Source organism: Passer montanus, unplaced genomic scaffold, assembly GCF_014805655.1.
Source record: "Passer montanus isolate IOZ18808 unplaced genomic scaffold, ASM1480565v1 scaffold25, whole genome shotgun sequence".
Lineage (NCBI taxonomy): Eukaryota > Metazoa > Chordata > Aves > Passeriformes > Passeridae > Passer > Passer montanus.
The window spans coordinates 7499333-7519933 of record NW_024367149.1 but is presented as its reverse complement, the minus strand read 5'-3'; the positions used below and the strand labels follow the sequence as shown (position 1 = coordinate 7519933).

At 45.7% G+C, this 20601-nt stretch overlaps 1 protein-coding gene across 2 annotated transcripts in view; it reads left to right on the top strand.

Moving 5' to 3' along the window:
• The window catches only part of LRP8 (LDL receptor related protein 8), a 171021-nt gene that overhangs the window by 136250 nt on the left and 14170 nt on the right, over window positions 1-20601 (top strand). Inside the window, exons 5-8 of one of the 2 annotated variants that reach the window (XM_039711802.1) lie at window positions 10483-10845; window positions 17010-17132; window positions 17474-17596; window positions 20420-20539. In XM_039711802.1, the coding sequence (XP_039567736.1) occupies window positions 10483-10845; window positions 17010-17132; window positions 17474-17596; window positions 20420-20539 (729 nt within the window). The remainder of the gene's footprint in view (window positions 1-10482; window positions 10846-17009; window positions 17133-17473; window positions 17597-20419; window positions 20540-20601) is intronic. The other variant, XM_039711803.1, reaches the window with a different exon arrangement.

The window sequence follows — 20601 nt, the reverse complement described above, 5'->3', positions numbered from 1 at the left end:
ACAGTCGGATGCAGTGAAATGATGAATTCATTGCCATATTGATAGCAGAATAAGCCATTTATCCATGGTTTATCCTCTAAACTATAGCACAGAGACAGTGATCATGGGGAACTTTAGCAGGCAGTGGACATGCTCACACTAACCTTGTGCAGTTGGCTGAGGTGAGAGCCAGGAATTCCTGCAGGAGCCTCATGCCAGTGACAGCCTTGTCACCCAGAGCATCTTCTTTTGGACCCTGGTCTTCAGGCTTTTCAGTGCTGACTGAATTATGTATCTCAGAATTAGTTCTAGATTTTCAGCCTTATGATATCATGGTATGCCAGATTAAAAGTGAACAAACTGGATAAAGGCTTTTTAAATTCATAAGGGAAACAACAGTGAGCACAGGTGTGCTCAGCTGGAACCATGTGTCCTTGCCATGGCAGCTCACAGGCTTTGCCATGTAAATAGATCATTTACAGGATCCTCAGGTGGTGAACCTCCCACTTCTCCTGGCACAGCTCCAGGCTCATGTGTTACTCTCAAAAAAGCAGCAGCCCCTCCAAGTGAGGGGTGCTTTTCTTGGAAGGTCCAAGTGCAGAAAACTTTGAGTCAGCTCTTGCCTGTGCCCTGGTTAACAGCCCTGAGGTCAGCTGAGAACGACTGGCTGAAGGCAGAATTTAAAGCAGGCTAAAGCTGTTCATCCCTCCAGCAGATCCACCTGCTGATGAACCAGCTGAAGGAGGGAAATTGCAAAGCTGATTTAAAGTCACCTTCCCCCACTCTGCTCCTGCACCTACGCTCACATGAAGTGACCTTTCTATTGGCAGTTAAATTGTTTTATGTTCTCTTATCATTGTCCTGTAACTATAAAGAGCATCATGTTGTCCCAGCACTCTTTTCTTTTTTGTGCAGTAGAGGGTGCCTGTATTTTGCATGAGCCAAAGGTACCTGTATTTTACATGAGTCACACTTCAGTGCTTGCTGCTGGGATTTGACCACACTGATCCAGTCCATTCCAGATCTCCACTGATCCTACTGAGACTTTCTAGCTTGGTGATAATGTAGCACTGATTTTATCTTTCATTGCAGTTTGATTAATGAGTGCTTTTGTCAAAGTTAGTTCTGTTCACTGCCTGTTAATGAATTAACATTCATTAAGTGCTGTCCCTCAGTCACCTCACAGGGACATCAAACCCAAAGGATCAGATTTTGCCATGCATTCTCCCTGAGAAACCCACCAATTTTAACAGGGTTAAAGCCCATAGCATCACAGTCATGCCTGTAAAAGAAATATTTCTCCACTATCATTATTCATTATTTTAGTGTGTGATGAAAAGAAACATCACTGGTCTGAAATTCCTGGCATTTTATAGAGGGTAGCTGTAGCTTCAGTGCACTTGCCATGGTGGAAGAATTTACAATTATTTCCAAGAAGGAAAAAAAAGAATTGCTAGATTTAACAAATGCAAGTCCTTCATAAATAAGATAAGGTAGCACAGCAATGATATCCTCTGGGCTTTACATGATGTTTAATTACTGGACAGCTGGAGGGATTAATGCTTGTGCATTATGCCGTGGCTCTCAGAAATTAAACATGTACAGCTGCCACTTTATCACTGCTTAAAGTATTAGAGCTCCTTCAAAAGCAGTAGTAATTTGCAGAAAAATCCCCATTGTTATTTAGGAAAAATCTCAGCCCGTAATCATATTTGTCCTGAGTTCCTTCAGAACAAAATGGCAAGAAGGAAAAGAGATTGGGAGTTACTTTTAATTGCATGCTGACAGGAAAAGTGAAGGTAGCTGCATTTTTAATATATTGGATGCTCATTGTAATTAAACATAATTCAACAGTGTGTGAACTTAGGTTAGAGGTAAGACAGCCACAGTGTAAATCCAGAATTAAACCATAAAACCTTGGCCCAAGCTGTGCCAGGGCTCTACCTGCAGAGGATGAGGGCACAGTGGCTTTGCCTTCCCTGCTGCTGGCTCTTGAGCTGAGCTTTGTAAAGCTCAAAGGAAGGTGTGTGGCACATCTGCAAATGGAGCTTCCAGCACTGAGTGGGGCTTTGGGGCTGGCCTGTGCTCATCCTCCTCACAGAGAAATTGTCCCTATCAGTGTTCCATGAATAATTTATTCTCTAAAGCAGGGCAGATGAAAACACAATCTGAAAACAAGACAATGCAGCAGTGGTACTTCTGCAGGGTTGCTCTGAGGGAGCGAGAGGGGGAAAGGGGGATGCAGAGAACACCATGAGCACACTCACACCCCAAAGGATCATTGTTCACAGGGGTCTGGAAGAGGGCTGTGAAACAGCTGCTTTATACAAAGCTTTGTGGGTAATTAAAACTAAAGCTTAATAGTGCTGGGCTGCAGGATATCTGTGCACACCCACACAAGCTTTCCTGGTGCTTTCTGCACTTTAGCTGGAGACATTGGCTCTGATTCTTCTTTCCAATCTCATATCATACTGGCAGAGAGCAAGAATTGGCCTGTAATTATGTTTATCTTTTGGGTAGTCTGTCTTTCAACAGTTAGAGCTCCTGGAGTTGAAACAGTCAAGGAATTACATCTCTTATTGCCAAATACAGTTGTATTTCATGTCTCTAAGTGCTTTCTTCATAAGAATGCAGCCATAATTTTGAGTCTATTCATCCAAAATGCAAGAATCTGTTTAGTTTTATTCAGGGAAATCTTGCCAGTGATGATGCTATGATGGCAGATATGTGGGTAGGAGTTGCATCCTGCAGTGGCCACCAGTACATATGTGTTACACTAATTAACAGTTCTGCTTCCTGAGCATATGATCTGAAGGCTAAATCAAAATCAGTAGCCTGAACTCAGCACAGTCCTACGCAGGAGAGGACCATGTCATGTTTGATGCAAGAGGGAAAAAAAAGGTTGGTTTATGAGTCATATTAACAGATAAAACTAATCTGGAAGTCATCTTAGTGGCTGGAATATTCTTTTTGTAGAGGATGATATAAGGGTTGGATTAACTTTGCTTTTATATTGCAAAGAAATTTGTTCATTACATAAAATGTAATGAGAAAGGTTTAGTTCACAATAAACACCACTTCTTTACCCTTCTTTGTTCAAATAACTTTAAAATAATTGCACATGTTGAGCATGTGAGTCTTCATCTCAGCCCAAATCCAGGAAAGTGCTGCTTTCTATTCCCAAACCATAGAAACTGCAAGGCAGATCCTAGTGCATGGCAATCTCATTGCTGTTAATGTGAGCACAGTCAGCACACGACCCTTACAGGTTTAATTGCAGTGAGTGTCACTCAGTGATTAAATTTTCCATTTGAGTAGAAAATCTAATCCTGTTTTTTGAGAAATGATTGCCATTCTTTGCTGGAACTGTGGGTACATAGGTACATTACCTACACCACATAATAGCTGTGCCCCCTAATTATCACATAACTGAAAACAGTCAGGGGCTGGTTGTTTTCTGAGCAGTCTGTCAGTCTCCCCCCCCTCCCAAAATCACCACAGGGGTCTTGTGTTTATGGACTTGGTCGTTATAGGATGTGCTTATAATGATAATCTTGAATGGGGCTACACCAAATTCTGCCAATTGCCTTGTTGCATCCTCAGTGCTTCTGGTTTTTACTTCTCCCTTCAGATCAGTTGTCTTGCAAACCATTTTATTTGAAAAGCATCTTTTAATTGTTATTGAACCTACTTTCAAGCTCACTTTGGATCACTTCCTAGAGAAATGTGAGGCATGGTTGGGTAAACTGAGGAGTTGAGAAGCAAAGCTCTCAGCCTTGCCTTGTTTTGTCTGTGCTCCACAAGAGTTAATAGTGCGTGTTCCAAATGCAGTGAATGTTCAGCAGTGAAGCAAACTGCACTAAGCAATATCTCCTCTTACAGACAGTTCCCATCAAAGTAAATTAGTGGAAATGGAAATGTTATGGGGCACTGCCCTCACTGCTTGCAGTGTGAGCTCTGCTTTGTCCCTCCCTCCTCAGGTGAGTTCAAACCTGTGAGTCAGCAACCTCCAGGATTCCCTGCTTAGTTGTGGCAGCAGCTTATAAATGACCTGACTGACTCTGGGGCAATGGCTCAGCTTTCCCACTGCTTAAACTGGAACTATCCCTGTGCTTAGGAATGGGAAAGGGTGAGGAGAGAGTGGCAGGCCAGTGACACGGCTGTGGAGCCACGGGCTGGGGTTCCTTGCCTGTCCCCCATTTCCTAAGAATAAACCCAACTGCACTGTCATTTGCCAGTGTGATTGGAGTGCAGCTTTCAGGATTCTGATGAAGTCTCTCCTGAGCTGGGCACGAAGAAAACAGTGGAGAAAAGAGGCAGGTTGTGTCTCTGTGTCAGCAGAGGAGCAGGGAGTGGGAATCTGCCCAGTGGGTGGAAGGTGACACCCATGGATTGGCTTTTCCTGGCAAAGTGTCTGTGATTTAAACTCCACAATGGCAAAATTAGCTGGAGGCTGTGCAGCAAAGGCCATGCACAGAAATCCTGTGCAGAAGATTCATAACCACAGGGAGTCCTGCTGAATCCAAGAGGTCTGTCTTGTGCAGTAGTGTGAGATTTGTGTGCACTGTCCCAGGATGATTTCTGCTCAGGAATGCCCTGTTCTGCTTGCTGAACATTCATATATTCCTGAGAAATACAGAATTTTGTGTGATAATATTAGAGCAGATGTTAGTTTAATGGCTGTTATCAGATGTTTCTGAGGGATTTGCCAAATTGGTATAATTTGTAAAATTGCCATTTTAATAAGCAAGTCATGTCTAAGGGAATAGGAGTGAGCTTGTCCTGTACCGGCTCCAATTTTCGAAGTCAGGAAAGAAATTCACTAGACACTTCACAGCACATTTGTTTTCCAGTTAAATTTTGGCTAGTACCAAGCATCTCCAATCTGATTCAGCTGATTATATTCCAGTCAAAATATAAAAGAGTAATAATAATGTCTTTATCCTCATGAGACCCCCGTGGGGTGTCTTGGATGGTCACAAAAGCAGGACAGTATTAACCTTTGCTATTCTGACCATCCATTTTTATCTTTCAAGCTGCTTTATTTTACCCTTAAACCCTCTACACTGGATTCACTTGTTCTTATTTTGAGGTCATTTTCAGTCATTTAGCCAGAAGAACATCTGATAAACTTCCTAACCCTTTCCTGGTTTGAAGGAAAATTGAGGAGACCACAGGTAGGAGTTCCAATCTTATTGCACGTACATAAAATTAAAGACAGTGTGCAGAGTGTGCATGCCTTTGTACATAAACTGCTTCTCTCTGTAAATTGGGGGTCATAATTAATTCTATTTCCAGATAATTAAACCACTTGGAATGAATATATGAATCTCAGGAAATACATTGTAAATCACCAAATACATTTTTGAACCAACTATTATTTGTCAGCAGGGGCTTTGGCATCTGGTTGCTGGGTTATAATTAACTAATGCTATGCAAATACTGCTGCAGAGAATGGGAAAATGACTGATTTGTGTTTGAGGGCAGCGTGTGACAAAGGCAGCCAGCACATGCAAATATTAATTTGCAGGAGTGCGTGAGATGGCTCCTTAGCTCCATTAGTGACTTGAACAATATCAGGAATTACTATTCCTGCTGCAGCCTCCATCTAGATGGGCTTTTCGGTATCAATCACCATGGCAACAACCACTGGTGGGAGTGAGGCTGCAATTCCGCTGCATTATTCCCTCCATGGGAGGCCTGTCATTTTTTCAGAGCAATGAGCTTCAAGGTCATCTTCATTTACCTCCATCTCCTTTGCTGTCCTTCCTGGAGGGCAGCTTTCCATGGGAAACTTGTCCTTCCAGGCATGAATCTGTGCCTTAAAGACTGGCATTTGACAGAAGATCTGTATGAAATATTCAGGTATTTGGTAAGCAATTGACTGCAGGCAAAATGAATAATTTAGACAGAATTAAACCTGCAAATAAATACTAGTTAAGCAAAACTAACATGCTGACAGTGCTGGTAACTGGAGTTCCAACATAATCTACCCTGTCTGCACTCTGTGACCTCCTTATCCATAGCCCAGCTCAGAGATTGGTTCCTGGGGGCTGGGGGAGCTGGGCCTGCACTTGGGACACAAAACCTGGGCAGATGGAGCTCAGGAATTCCCCCCCTCAGCCTTGCAGAACTCAAATCCCAAATCTCAGAGCTTTGGAGAGTTTCTCAAGTCCAGCAGCCTTCCCTGCCAGTGTTGAAGCAGCCATGGATCAGCAGCAGATCTCTCCCTCCCTGATGCAAATGTTGGTATGCACAAATCATCCTTTGCCTGCTTTAGAAGATCCATTATCAGATCTAAACAAACATAAATTTTCAGACACATTTTTAAAGTTGCTTTGGGGACAGTGTCAGAAAAATACAGTGTAATAATTCATCTTATCTTCTTGTCTTCAGCATCAGTGGATAATTGCTGCTATCCACTTCCCCACAAATTTTACCAAATAATTATCATTATTTAAGCCATTCATGTAATTTCAAGTGGAAATGGCTCTTTTAGAGGAGAAATGAATTAAATACCTGAGTCTTACTGAAAAGCTATAAAATCTTTAATTAGAGATTAGCAGTGACAGCAGTTATAGTCCATTGTACATAATTCCCAGCTCCTGGCAATGATGGACATACCATTTATTTCATTTTTTCAATTTTGTCTAGATTTGAGGATCTATGCTTGGTAGAGTTGTCCATTGTAGAAATGTTATGTACAAATATATATATTTTTGGCATGACAATTTTTTAATGAGCGCTCTGTATTTTTAGAGAATTCTACATCTTGAGAGCATTCTGCCTTTTTCTAAAAGCACTTAAAAGGCATGTGGCAGAATTTTCTGAATTTTTTGGTGCCATGCCTGAGCTAAGAGTGTCCCTGCTGCACCAGACTTCACTAAAGCCTCTGGTTAAATCCTGGCTCTGGGCAAAAGAGAACCAGCCAGACTGAAACACTAACTCCACAACTGCAATCTCTCAGATCTTCTGTTATTTTATTATTTTTAACTTCCTCTGTCCCAAGGCTGCTTCTGCTCTACTCAAGAGAAGTGACAAGAGGGCAGCTGCAGGCTGCGAGGCAAAAACTGTGACAGTTGTGCTCTACAGATTGGCACAGGGCAAAAATTAATGCAGAATACCTCTGGTGTGTTTTGTCTATAGGCAAAATCACCTCTACATAATCATTTATGTGTGGTATTTTACTTCCTGAAACTGTGAAGAACCTTTTAACATTACAGTGCTCTACAGTAAACTGCTGTTACAGTTATGCTTTGAAGACTGTTGGTTAAACACATCTTTACAAACGTTTCCAAGATTTCTATTGGGATCACTCATGTTTGAAGTAGGTTTTGCACCTTAGAGTACAACATTTATTAATTTCTTCTGTGCTAAAGAAAGCAAATTATTATTTGATTCCTTGGTCTTAAGTGAATCAGCCTACAATAGGATAGGCAGCAAATTTGGAGAATGCAAACAAATTGCTCAAGTCAAAAAATACCCCAGTGAACATTTAATTACTGTTGGCACATTTTCTACTGAAATGCTCTGGAGGCAATGAAATCCTGTGGTGATGGGACTGCGAGGTACCCTGACAGATTTATGGAAGGGGATGTGAAGTAAACTGTCCCTGGGGCTTTCCTGCCCCTGCCCATCTCCAGGTGCTGGGTGAGATAATTGTGGTGTTTATTTATGGGGCTCCTGGTGCCAGGCGGTGCCGCAGGATGGGCACTGCTCTGCTCCCCACCCTGCCGTGCCCTGGGGATCTCAGCTCCCTGCCAGGGAGGATTTGGGAAGGGTCAGGGCTCTTGGGACCCTGTCTGCCCTGCCATGCCAGCAGCAGGGTGTGGGAGGGTGGATGGAGCTCTGTGCTGGGGACAGGTGTGACCCAGAGGGGAGTCCCCACCAGCCAGCCTGCTGTGCTTGTTCGTGGAGAGAGAGCTTGTAGTCTTTGGAACTGGCATCACACTGAACTTAATTTTTAAAAAGAAATAAAATAATCATGACCATGCAATTTTCTAGCTAGCAATTCTTAGTCTTCACTGAGAAAGTCCTCATGAGAGGTTACGAAAGCTGAACTGCTTCTACTTTCCAGCTGTGATTATCAGTAATTTTATATCTGTACTGGGACTTGTAGGTGCAAAGGAGGAGCTTTTGGGCAAACTTCCATTGTCTGTATCCCATTCTGTGTTTCTCAGTTGCTAATTTGCCAATGCAGCAGATTTCTGAAGGGAAACCTGTACAAATAGGAGAGGGGGTGGAGGTGGGACCAGGAAAACAACAAGGGGGAAAAGAGGGGCTCATTACAGTTGGTGGAAAGGAAATTTATGCACATTTGGAATGTGCAAATCATTACAATCTTGCCCAAACATTAAGGATCAAAGAACTGTGCAAGATTTTGCTCTCTGATCTGTTTCTGAGATTCATCAAAATAATGCCAGAAAAGCAATTTCTTCTTCTCAGACTTTATCTGTTACAGAAACTATTCATAGCCATTGAAATATTCCTGTTTTCCCACAACCATTTTAAAGTAGATTGGTAAGATTCTAACTGTTACCTTGAATTTCCATTTTATGGAGGAATATTCCAGATGCAGTTCCGTGTAATGGCTCCTCTGAAGACAGTGTTATATTACAGCTGGGTGCTCATCAGTAGGGCTAACAGATGATTTCTAGTCATGGGGTAAGGATAGAGAAATCTGCTGAATGGAGATACAGAGCACAATTTAGGTAATATTTAGAGCATTTTAATGGTCTCAAGTTTGTCATGAAAAAGAGGAAGATGCTTTTCCACCAGACTGTGCTTGTATTTCAAGTCCTTATGAGAAAGATTTACCTCCTAGTATTAGTTACTCCTGTTTGGAGAGGAGAAACTGTGGCTGTTCCAAGGTACAGGTGCCTGTTGAAGGCATCTCAGTATCTAAAATCCTCTGCCAAGTGCAGAAGGAGCCGAGCAGCTCCTTTGGTGCCTCACTCTGTTGCATTCCATGATTGGTGTCAAGGGGGGCAGCTGAGGTTCTCTTTAACATTTTTCCCTGCTGGAGAGAGCCTGGGTCCTGGCCAGTGCATGGCAGTATTGCAGCAAGGAAGGCAATCCTCTTCTAATTAAGTGGATTGCTGTGCTCTAACATCTGGAGAACCTGGGGCTAAATGGGACAGAGCACAGGGCAGGAGGGGAGAGGTGTAAATATATGTGTATATATACACACATATTTGTGTGTGTGTGTGTGTGTGTATTCGTGTTCTGATGTAAAATGAGAGGCTGCTTAGGTTATCAGGCAGAGCCCAGCGAGTTTGCCAGACAGAATGTAATTAGGCATCTGTGCAAGTGAACATGTTCTTAAATGCTGGATAAATACAGCTTTATTCCCAGGTATAAATCAGACATAATATTGCAGTAGAATCCCACTGGGTTCCTGTCACTGGCTGAAATTTGGGGTATGACAGGTTTTTTAGAGGGATTATTCTTGCTGCTCTCCAGGTGCAATTGCCATTGCAGTGATTGGTACCATCTAAACTGTGGTCTGGTGTAGGGGCTCTGCAGATATGGCAGTAAGTAGTTCTGCTTCTGAAGAAAAAAAAATTCCCAAGTACAATGGAAAAAAAGCTTATTGTAATTTATATGCATTTATATTTATTGTACTTGTAATTTATCAAAGCCATAACTTCCCTGTAGAGGGCTGAAATTACAGAAGAATTCTTTTGTACATAACTACCTCAGAGTACTTACAGAGAATTTCTTCCATGGTTTTGGTTCCCCTATGCCTTGATGGAATAAAGTGACTTAGAACTGCACTTTGTTGGAGTACCTGAAAGTTTAATTTGAGCAGGCATCTCTGGTTCAGCTGTCCATTAGTCTTGCAGAGGAGAGTGCTCCACTCAGCTTCGATCTGACAAGCGCCTCATTTGTATGTTAATGTTGAGTTGTGATTTCCAGGGAAGGCATTCAGCGTGTTGTAAAGGGCCTTACTGGCAGATTGCAGCTAAATTGATGCTCGACTCACTAAATATTTACCCTACACATCCCACTTAATATGTCCAAAACCAGGCATACTGTGAAATCCTGAAACCTGATTCTGTGCTTATGAAAGTCAGGAAGCTGGTAATGTCAGCGTGGAGCCAAGCAGAGCCCCGGCGCTGCCAGCACAGCCCCAGCCTCCCCCTGCAACCTTCCCATTCCTGTTCCCATTCCTGTTCCCATTCCCATTCCGTGCTGCTGCTGCTGCTCCCGCCCGGGGCTCCCCTGGCTGCTCCTCAGTGCCAGGACAGCGCTGTCCCCCAGTTCCCATAGCCCTGCTGCCCTTCCTTCAGGGCTGCCTGCTCCCTAGAGGATGCATCCCGAGGCACAGCTGAGGAGCGCTGGGGCCTCACCGGCTCCCTGCCACGTGGTGACCACTGGGAGGAATGTGTTGGGGTAGGACAGCCCTGGGAATGCCTTTGCCCTCAGACATCCCTAACGTGCTAAAGCTGGGCCAGTGGTGAGGGAGACCTCCCAGCTTACCTGTTTGTTTTTATTCCCAAGCCTGTTCTCCCAACGAGTTCCAGTGCAGTAACAAGTCGTGCATCTCCATCATCTTCGTGTGTGACGGCGACAACGACTGCGGGGACGGCAGCGATGAAAGGAAATGCTCCCCTCTGACCTGCAACCCCAGCGAGTTCCAGTGCAACAACAGCGTGTGCATCCCGGAGCTGTGGGTGTGCGACAACCAGCCCGACTGCGAGGACCAGTCGGACGAGGCCATGGAGAAGTGCGGCTACGACGCCAAGGCGCTCAACACGTGCGCGGCCCACGAGTTCCAGTGCGGGAACGGCGAGTGCATCCACCTCAACTGGAAGTGTGACGGGGACGAGGACTGCAAGGACAAGTCTGATGAGCAGGACTGCCGTGAGTGTCTGCGGGGGCTGGGCTGGAAGGGCCAGGAGGCTGCTGGGGGCTGTGTCTGAAGGCAAGGCTTTGATGTCTGAGCAGCAGCTGGGCCAGACAAGGAGCGCTCGTGTCCCACATGACATGGCTGGGTGCCCAGCCCAGCAGGGTCAGGGGTATTCCATACTCCTGTGCTTTTTCCTTCAGAATCCATAGAGGAGGTGTAAGAGCTGTTGGATGGTACCATGCCTCAGAAGAGTTCTGTTTCACTAGAAAGACAAGGAGTGAAAAGTGGAAAAAATGTTCAAAGCCCTCAGGCTGCATGGTGGGGTCACATCCTGGAGGTTAGAAGCTGCTGTGCTAAAGGGAATATATGATCAGCAGAAAAAAATAATTCATTTTCTGCCTCTGAAGTTGGAGTATACTGAACAAGGCAGTCAAGAGGAGTACCTCTGAAGAATCCAGTTTGAAATGCATTTTGAGTTTGGCTTGATAAAGGCACAGAGCTAATAAATAATGGATTTCTTTTCAGCTGGCTTCATGCATTTAACAAGCTGGTGTTGGTATGTGTGGTATTTGGAATGTTTCATCCATTTTTAGCCACTAAACTGTTCAAGCTGGTCACTTACCTGAGGAGGGAGAGAGAAGAAAACAAGAGCAAAATGTTTCACTAGAATATTCATAATGACAAGATTGGAATTAAATATTTACATAGCTGTTTATATTTAGCAGCTCTGACATTGGGCCACCTCTGGGGAGGAAGGCAGCAACCAGCTGCAAACCCAGGGATAGGGATTTTTGCAAGGTATCTAAGAAAATGTATCACTTTTGCCAGCACCATCTTTTCATACCTGTGGCAACACCAAGGCCAGGCTGCTGAGCAGCAGAGTGGGAGAGCCCTTCAAGGAGCTGGGGATCAGACTTCCTTCCAGGCAGAGAAGCAGGGGTAAATTCATTCTCTCTTTAACAAGAGAAGGATGTAGTGAATCCTGGACACCATTTGCACTGCAGGAGAGCAGAGGGATGAGCCACAGGTTACCCTGGAGCTGCCGTGCTTTTAAAATTGCCAAGGACTCTTTTAAGAGAGGCGAGAGCTGAACAGGAGAAACCAAAAATGTTTTGTTAGGAAGAGAGCAGCTCTGGCTGCTGGGTACAAGGCTGTCAGCCCCTCCCAAGGAGGGGTGGGTTAGGTAGGCTGTCTTTTGCTTCATCTCCAAGAAGGTGCTGAAGTTGCTGACAGAGCCCTTGGGCAGCAGGTACCCAGGCAGTTCTGCCAGGGTCTGAAGGACCACGGGGACTGTGGAGTCAGGAGACAAAGTTGGTTCCTGGCTCTGTTTCAGGAAGGCCCTGCAGAAGCACAGCAGCTGGAAATGGGCACTGCTGGCTGGGGCAGCCTGGCTGGTTTGGTGCCCATTTTCATTCTGAGACCTCCCGTGGGCAGTCCTGTACCTGTGTCCCCTCCAAATCAGGAGGCAGTGGCAAGGGCCATGTTACAAACAAAGGTGAAGAACAGGTGTCTGGCACAGGGGACTCCAGCAGAACTGATCTCTGCCCCACGGGATGCATTCTCTGCAGTGACAGCTACCTGAGAGGATGGCTGAGTTTGGATAGCTCAGGAGAGGGAAAGGTGAGCTCCCTTCTGTTGCCAAGTGGACAAAGAGGGGAGCAGCTCACTGATGGTGCTTTCTGATGAAATGCCTCTTAAATTTCAATTCCTGCTCAACTTGAAATGTTTTAGATCTTTTCCAGGCCCCATTTATTTTGACATTCTGCTGGGTGAGAGGAGTGGGACTGTGCCCATGTACCTTCCTGAGGCAGAGGCCCACTGTTCCCCAGCTTCCCTCCTTGGTGTGACAGGCACCACCCATGTCCAGCTGAGCTCAAACTGCCCGGCTGTGAGGCCGAAGGAGCACAGCTCCAGCAGCCTGAGCCAGCAGCACTTCCAGAGGCAGCTCCCAGGACACAGCTGGACACTGCTGCAGCACAGCACGGTGCTGACAACCAGTGGAGAAAGGGGGAAATGTGCCAGAAGAGACCTGAGATAATTCTGACTAGTGGAGATGTAGCACAACAAGGGTGTCTTTCCAGAAAGTCTCAATCCAACAGAATGTGCAGTTTGTGTGCCTGGGAGAAACAAGGATGAGCTGATTGTGCTGCCTTCAGTCCTGTGCCCTGGGAAACAGTGGGGTTCAAAGCCCCATTGTTTTAGCTACCTCAGTGCTCCTCTGCACACAGTGCCTGGTTCTGGTTGCAGCCCAGTGCCACAGCAGTGTGTGAGCCCACAGCCATCCATGCTGCATGGATGGGATTCTCTGAGGCAGCAGCCAGGAGACGCCTTGCAGCACTCAGTGCTCAGGTAGCTGATGTGTTGGCTGGGTCAGAGCCAAAATTAATGTTGCTTCCCCATCCTAAATGCAGCTGTTGCTGGGGTGCACCTGCCTGCAGTAAGGGACATTTGGGAGCTCTGGAAACTCAGTGTCACTGCTCATCTGTTGGACTGAAGAGTTATGGGACCTTTCTGATTATTTTCCTCTGCAGAAATTCTCTGTTTGAGATCAGAATCATGGGACATGCAGAGAGTTACAGGTGTGTGACACAGCTCTGTCCCCTTAGCAACAAGGATGGCACATGGGCCCCTTGGCTGGACTTGATTAAAACTGCAGATCCCACCACTACATCTTGTCTGGCAAATGGGGATCTGTGGGGATTGTGCAGCATAAACAGAGGGATGGGAACTAATGCTTTAAAAAAAAGTCATGAGGCCATGAACCATCATTTGTTATAAACATTTTGGATTAGTAAATGAGTAGAGTAGAAATGAAGGGTGACAATTGGTGAACAGGTTTTGGCAGCGAGACAGCAAATAAATGGGAAGGAATGAGTCATTTCAGGAAAGCTGTGTGAGAACATTGGGTGGCTGGGGTTTTTTCCATAGCATATATATTCATATATGTATATATGTATATTTATAAAATGAACATTAGGTTAGATTTATTAGTCTCCAAATCTGGAATGGTTATATTTTAAAATGTCCTTTGCAACTTGCGTTAAGGCATCCAGGAGAGAGAATAAATAATGCTTACAACTGACAGCAAGAAAACAGACCCCTTGAGACCTGACCTCACACCTTCCTGCCTCTGTCTCCCCATCTATAAAATGGGATTGATGCACTTTGCAAATGTTGAGATTTTCTTTTTAGGGGAGGAAGGAAAAAAAAGACAGAAACCAGAAGAAACTGAGGCTCAGGTTTGGAGTCTGGAATAGACCTGCTGAATTTGAGCGATGCAGCTTTGTGCCCAGGATTTGTAAATGGGAAGTGTGTCTCTTTGAGGAGGCCTGTTAATTTAGCAGGGCTTTGGTAATTAGTTTTGTATTTGATTTGCTGAGGAGATGGCTGTAAAACTACTGAGATTTCACTGATGTAAACCTTCCAAATTAGGCACAGCAATTTTCTGAATATCTTGTGCAAATAAACAGCCCAGCTTTTCCCTCTTCTTGAGTTATTGCTTGTCCTTGGGAATGGCCTGCTGTCAGCTCTGCCAGTGGGGCTGAGATGGGTTAATGCCTCAACTTCAAGATAATATGGAATTCTCCTGAAAAATGCAGCAAAAATTAGAAATGCCATACATGCATTTTAGTGCCTTTGTAATCAGTAAGAGCTGTTAATGTATCTGCCTTTTCTAGATATCTGTTAAGATGCTCAGGGGCTGCTCCTCAAAGGTCTGAACTTCTACAGCTCTGGTGGAGTGAGAACTGAGCCAGGAAACCCAGCCTGGTCTCCAGACTTCTGTCTCTTCTTGAAGCAAAGCTTTGTGCAGTGGAGCACAGCCCCACATCTGTGTTTTGCAGTCTCTGTAGCAACTGAGCTAAGAATTGTGCTGTCATTTTTCTCTGTCTTTTGGTGCTTGTGCAGCATTGTCTTTGCAATTCCTACAAAATTCTCCTAATTTTAATTAGTTTTAGGATTAGAAGAACATTTTTGGTTTTAGCATTTAGCTATAACTGCTTTTTAGAAGAGCTTTGAAGATTACAATTGAAGACAATTATAGGTTTTATAGCAGCTGTCTTCCAAATCTGTGGCTGTTGTCACACAGATTTACTTGATAAACTGGAGACCTGTTTCTGCTCCAGAAAAGACAAAACCCCATTCCTTTAATTACATGTTACACTTTTGTGAGGGGTTAATATTTATAGTCAGAAATGGAGGATCATCATCCTATCCTACCTCCACACATAGAAGTTGCTACAGAAAAGGTGAAGCAAACTGGTTTTCAAGTTAGGGGTGAAGACAATAAATAATTGGGGCAAAGGAATTTTCAGTGAGACAACTGAAAAGCCTTGCAGTGGCCAAGGTTCAGCTTGGCAGAAGGCAGGGTTTCCTGTGGAGCAGGGTGCTTTCTTCATGGTCAGGGCTTCCCCAGGCAGGAGGCTGTGCATGCCAGGAACAGTTTGAGCAGAAGTGACTCTGTCTCCCTGCAGGAGCTCTTGGTGCCACTTCCAGACCTGTGACTCCCCCAGACCACAGTTTCGTTTCTTTCCCTCCTTCATTTTTCTGCATTTGGCAGAGCAGCAGATCCCATGTGCTTAGTTTGGAGCTGCTGTCCCAGATGTCCCACTGAGGTTTCCCATTCCTGTGCCTGGGTTTATTAGCTGAAACGTGGCAGCACAGCTGGTCCTATAACTGTGCTTATTGCTTGGGATTTTTTCTCACTTTGCAGCTTTTTATGAATATAGTGCATATGGCTTTCCTCTCCAAGGAGCAGTGCTATTTCCAAACTTTCCTCTTGTGAATACTGTGTATTTCTAATGACAGGATTTCTCCCTCCAGCCCTGTAGTTGAGGCTTTTCCTGTCTGTGATGCCTTTTGCTGGCTGAAGATGCACTAGAACTAGTCCAGTGAAGCTGCCATGAACCTGGATCCTGCATCCTGTGGGATGCAATCACCAATAATGTGAACTCTTTGTGCAACTGATACTTTATGGTGTTGATATTGGCTCACTTCATGTCTGCAGCTCTTCCTGGGTTATCTGAAATGACTCATTTTTATATCAGAACCAGTTTGTCAAATTGTCCGGAGCAGTCTGCAGACAGCTCTTACCTCCCATGTAGCAACACCAGTGCTGGCCTCCCCTCACTGCTCAGAAGCAGTGATTTTCTGTCAGCCCATGCCAGGACACAGTCATGTGATGGAAAGGCTGCAATCAGGAACTCTCCAGGGTGCGCTGCCTTAATAGGATTTTAAGAACACATCCGATGGGCCCCTCAGAAGGGAGCTGCAAAACATGTCCAGGAATGAGGAGCCTGTTTTGCCAGGCTGCCTGAACCCTGTGTCAGCACAGGGCTGGTCCCAGCTAGGGAGGTCTCTCATTCATTGTAATTTGGGAAGGGATGTGTGACTGCTTTTAGCATGGTCTGTGCAGGAGTCTGGTTTATATTTTTCCCCAACTTTGCGTTTTGTCAGATCTGAGTGTTATAATCTGACCTGGACAAATGAATTTCAGGCATGAAAACTGGGCTGATACTGTGGAGGTGTTTAGAGCTGGAAACCCCAATAAGCATCACAGTGCAATGGAGCTCTTCTGCCTTCCAGTGGGCTGTTGCCTCATGGGCATTTGGTAATCTGATGATTGTGTCTCGTTGCTGCCTTCATCCCTGCTGTGACCACACTGCTTTGGCAGAGTCACTACCTCTATCCTGGGCTTTAGCCCAAACGTGTTTTGAAATGTATCTGAAATATAATTTTTTTCTGAAGGAAGGAGAGCTGAGGAGCAGTTGCCTTTGCCTACACAGTGTCACTGTACACTCCCAGCTGGAAAGCAGCCTGGCCTCACACAGACTGCAGCCCCAGAGCTGCCCCACTGCTGGGAGTTTTTCTGCCTGCTTGCTTTGTTCTGTGTCACCTGAGAAACTTCACTGCCAGCACTGGGTTTGTTTTGACTGGGTGTCCTCATATGGGCTTTGATGCTGTTTTCCCAAGGATTTAGAGAGTGATCTGGGACAGTGAGGGGCACAGGAGAACAGTGGCTGAGGCAGCTGCTGCCTCTGTTGCTTTGGTGGAAACAACTGATACTCTGACATCTGCTGACAGAGGATGCAACGCAGGCAGTGTCAGAGGGACATGATAATGGGTACCACACAAATGACTGAGTTCTGTGTGGCTGATGCTTGAATGTGTTGTCTTAAAGCTCTGGTGACCTGCCAGCCAGATGAATTTCAGTGTGGCGATGGGACCTGTATCCATGGAGCAAAGCAGTGTGACAAGGTGCACGACTGTCCTGACAACAGCGACGAGGCCGGCTGTGTCCAAGGTGGGTACACGTGTTCCTCGTACTCCTTGGGGTAAATCTGCCTGGGCTGTGTGGCCTCTGGAAAGGGAAGAGGCCCATGCTGCTCCTCTGGGCCATGCCAAGCTGCTTTCTGTACAGTTTTAAGCCATTCTGGCAGTGGGATTGCTTGGGAGAGATGATTGTGGTGACCAGACAGACTGCATGGCTTGAAAAGTTCTTTGCATGATGCTCAGGCTCAATGTTCATTTGCTTAATTCCATCCCATTTCTGCTAATGATGCCCTCCTGAGCTTTATGTCAGCCTGTTTGTTGTCACGAGCCTCATCTAACTTAGTTGCTTTCCTCTCTTGCCCAACATGACAGAGTCAGCATGTGAAAGTCCCAGCAAGTTTCAGTGTAAGAGTGGAGAGTGCATTGACGGAGGCAAAGTGTGCGATTCACATAGAGACTGCAGGGACTGGTCTGACGAGCCTCTGAAAGAATGTGGTACAGTACTTGCCTTCTACGTGTTGCTCCTGTTGTAACTGCTTCCCCTCTTCTCCATCTGGTGCTCACAGCTTTGAGTGTAACCACATGTAGCTGCTAATGCTATTTCTCACTCTGCTCCTCTTTCCTTGCCTTTATTCTCTCATCACCCTTCATATGAATATAATTAGTAGCTTAGTCTGATCATCTGTAAGTTTGAACTGTGCCCTTCTCCACTCAGTTTTTTATTCTTGGAGGGATGTATGAACGGAGCACGGGACTAGGAATGAGGAATTCCCCCTCTCCCCAATTACTAGTGTCCTCCACAACACAGACTGGTTTATTTAGCCTCTTGCCTAAATTATCTTTGAATTCTAAGACGATGATAACACCATAAAAATATAGCATTGGGAACATGCTTTGAAGGTGAAAACATGTAGAGTGGCAGCAACCCCTGAAGAGGACTTCAGCCATTTTTGGGTTGTACATGTTGTTGCTGCTTCCCTCAGCAATGACAGCAGGCTGCTCTCTGCAGCGTCCTGCCAGCTCTGGGCTGTGGGAATGCCAGGAGAGGTGGGGATGCTGGAGCCAGGGGAACAGAGCTGTGCCCTTCTCACAGGACAGCCCTCTCTTGCCTTTCCCAGCAGACACTGTGGGCACCAGCCCCAGTCTGCAGCATTACTCAAACACATTTGTTGTTCTCCCCAGTGCAGAGCTGTCTCCAACAGGCATCTCCTTCCATGACATCATGGAGCTCAGTGGCTGCCCCTTAAATAACTCCAGGAAGAACTGTCAGTCTCTCCCTGTTTTAGACAAGGAAGAGTGTGTGCATGCCTACATGGTGAAGATGCTCTTACCTCATGCTTCCAGTGTGCTCTTGCTTTCTTCCACTAATCCACATCTCCCTGTTTGTCTGAGTGGGTGTTGCAGTGTCTGTCTGTGGAGGTCTCCCAACAAAGCTGGCAGCCCTGTTTGTCACAGGAGACTGGGCAGTGGCACAGCTGGGCTGGTGCTCAACCCAGCATCATGGTGCCATGATTGGTGCAGCCCTGGCTGGCAGTGAGGTGTTGTCTGAGTTGGGAAGCAGAGAAGAGCCCCCAGGGGAAGGTGTTTCTCAAAGGGCACAGTGCTGTGACTGCAGTGCCCACACACAGGTTATCCCCACGGGAGGCAGAGGTGCAGGACACACTCCCCAGCTCAGGGTGTCCATCTGGCCAGGCTAAACTCTGCAGTGCCCTCTGAGAGTCCCCCAGAAAAGCACTGCAGAAGGCAGGACAACACTTGGCTATTTTAGTCAGGCAGGGAATATTCTGCTGAGGTTTGGGTGAAGAGCAGCAGCTGCCCAGGGTCCTCCTCCCTGGCTCTGCCTGGCTCCTCCTCAGCTCCTCTGGACAAGTGCAGCAAGTGAACCAGCACTTGATTTACAGCCCCTAAATCCATTCCACAGAGCACCTCAGAAACCATGGGAATCACCTGAGTGAGAGTTGCCTTGTTAATCAGAAGAGCCTTTGTAGTATTTTGCAGAGAGCAGTTGTGCATGTTGAGCCAATTTGCTACAGACCTGTGCAAGTGTAGGAGTAGGAGACTTCTGTCCATAAATGTCACTGAACAGTGACAACATGCAATGGGACTGTGGACACCTTTTCAGAGGCTGGTGAACTAGCTCCATTAATTATGTGTTGATATCTCTGTATGTCCCTGCCAGGAAGGTGAAAGCATCCCAGAGCTGGGATGGATTCCTTCTGGCATGGTATTTTCCCTGTCTTACTGACTTAATTGGGTTGTGGTTGTTTCCATTTTCTTCCAAGAGCAGTGGTTTAATGGCTCTGCTGTGCTGCCTACCTGCAGTGTGCAAGGAAGCAAGAAGTAAAAGATAAATGAAAAATTTGCCTTTAAATTGCATTATAGACTGGAGCAAATCTGTTTTCCTTGTTCTGGTGAGTCCGCTGTCCCTGAAATCCCACAGCTCCTGTTCAGCAGTCTTCCTTAAGGAGAGAACTTTCTTTTCACCTTTTGTAGGTCAATTACAACAAGAAGAAATGTTTTCTCGGACAGGAAACCAGCTTTTCCCAACCTCTCATTCAGTTCTACTTTCAAGAATCCATTTATTCTGTTTTTCATTTCAGCACTTGAGAGCAGGATTGGAGAGGTGGCCTTGGATTAGAAAAGGCCCCAGGAGAGGATGGGGGCTGTTGCTTTGTAAATTGCACACTGGGGCTGCTGGGGGTGCCAGCAAAGACTGTTGTGGGGGACGTGTTTGTGGGAGGACTGTATCTCAGTCCTAATGGAGTATCTCTGACAGACTGCACTTCGGTGTTCTCTGGAATTTTTCACATAGATCATTCCTTGGAGCTAGATGGGAAAATAGTAGAGTATTTCAAAATAGCTGGCCCCTGGGAGATGAGAGTCCCCCAGCATGAATTATTAAAGCTCAGAGAGACTGTTCAGAAAAGTCAACATGAACCAGCGCATGGGGAAGGAGGAGTATGCTGGCGAGAGCCCTTAGGTCCCTTGGAAGTTTCTCACATGTGGCAGAACAGCTCAAAGCAGCAGCTCTCTGAAGGGATGAGAGGCAGAGACTCACATTCGCTGTATCCCCAGGGCTCCCCATTCATTCAGCCACCCCCTTTGAGTCCAAATGATCCCCCAGCGTTGGTTTGGAATAATAAAGAAGCAAGAAAGTGATACAGTGGAGGCTTCCTGTCTCTGAAGGCACTCATGCTTTATAGGGCCAGTACCAAAACTGATAGAAATGGGAAAATTTCTGAGGAAATCTCTTCATCTTATTCGATCTCACAGCTAAAAGCCCCCATTTGTCATAGGTGATGTGTGTATCCCCTGCAGGTGTTAACGAATGCTCGATGAACAACGGTGGCTGCTCACACATATGCAAAGATTTGAAGATCGGTTACGAGTGCGAATGCCCGCCTGGATACAAGCTTCTGGATAAAAAAACGTGTGGAGGTAATTGACATGCAAACAGCAGTCCCTTGTGTTTCACCATAGAGAAACGTGATTATATTCAC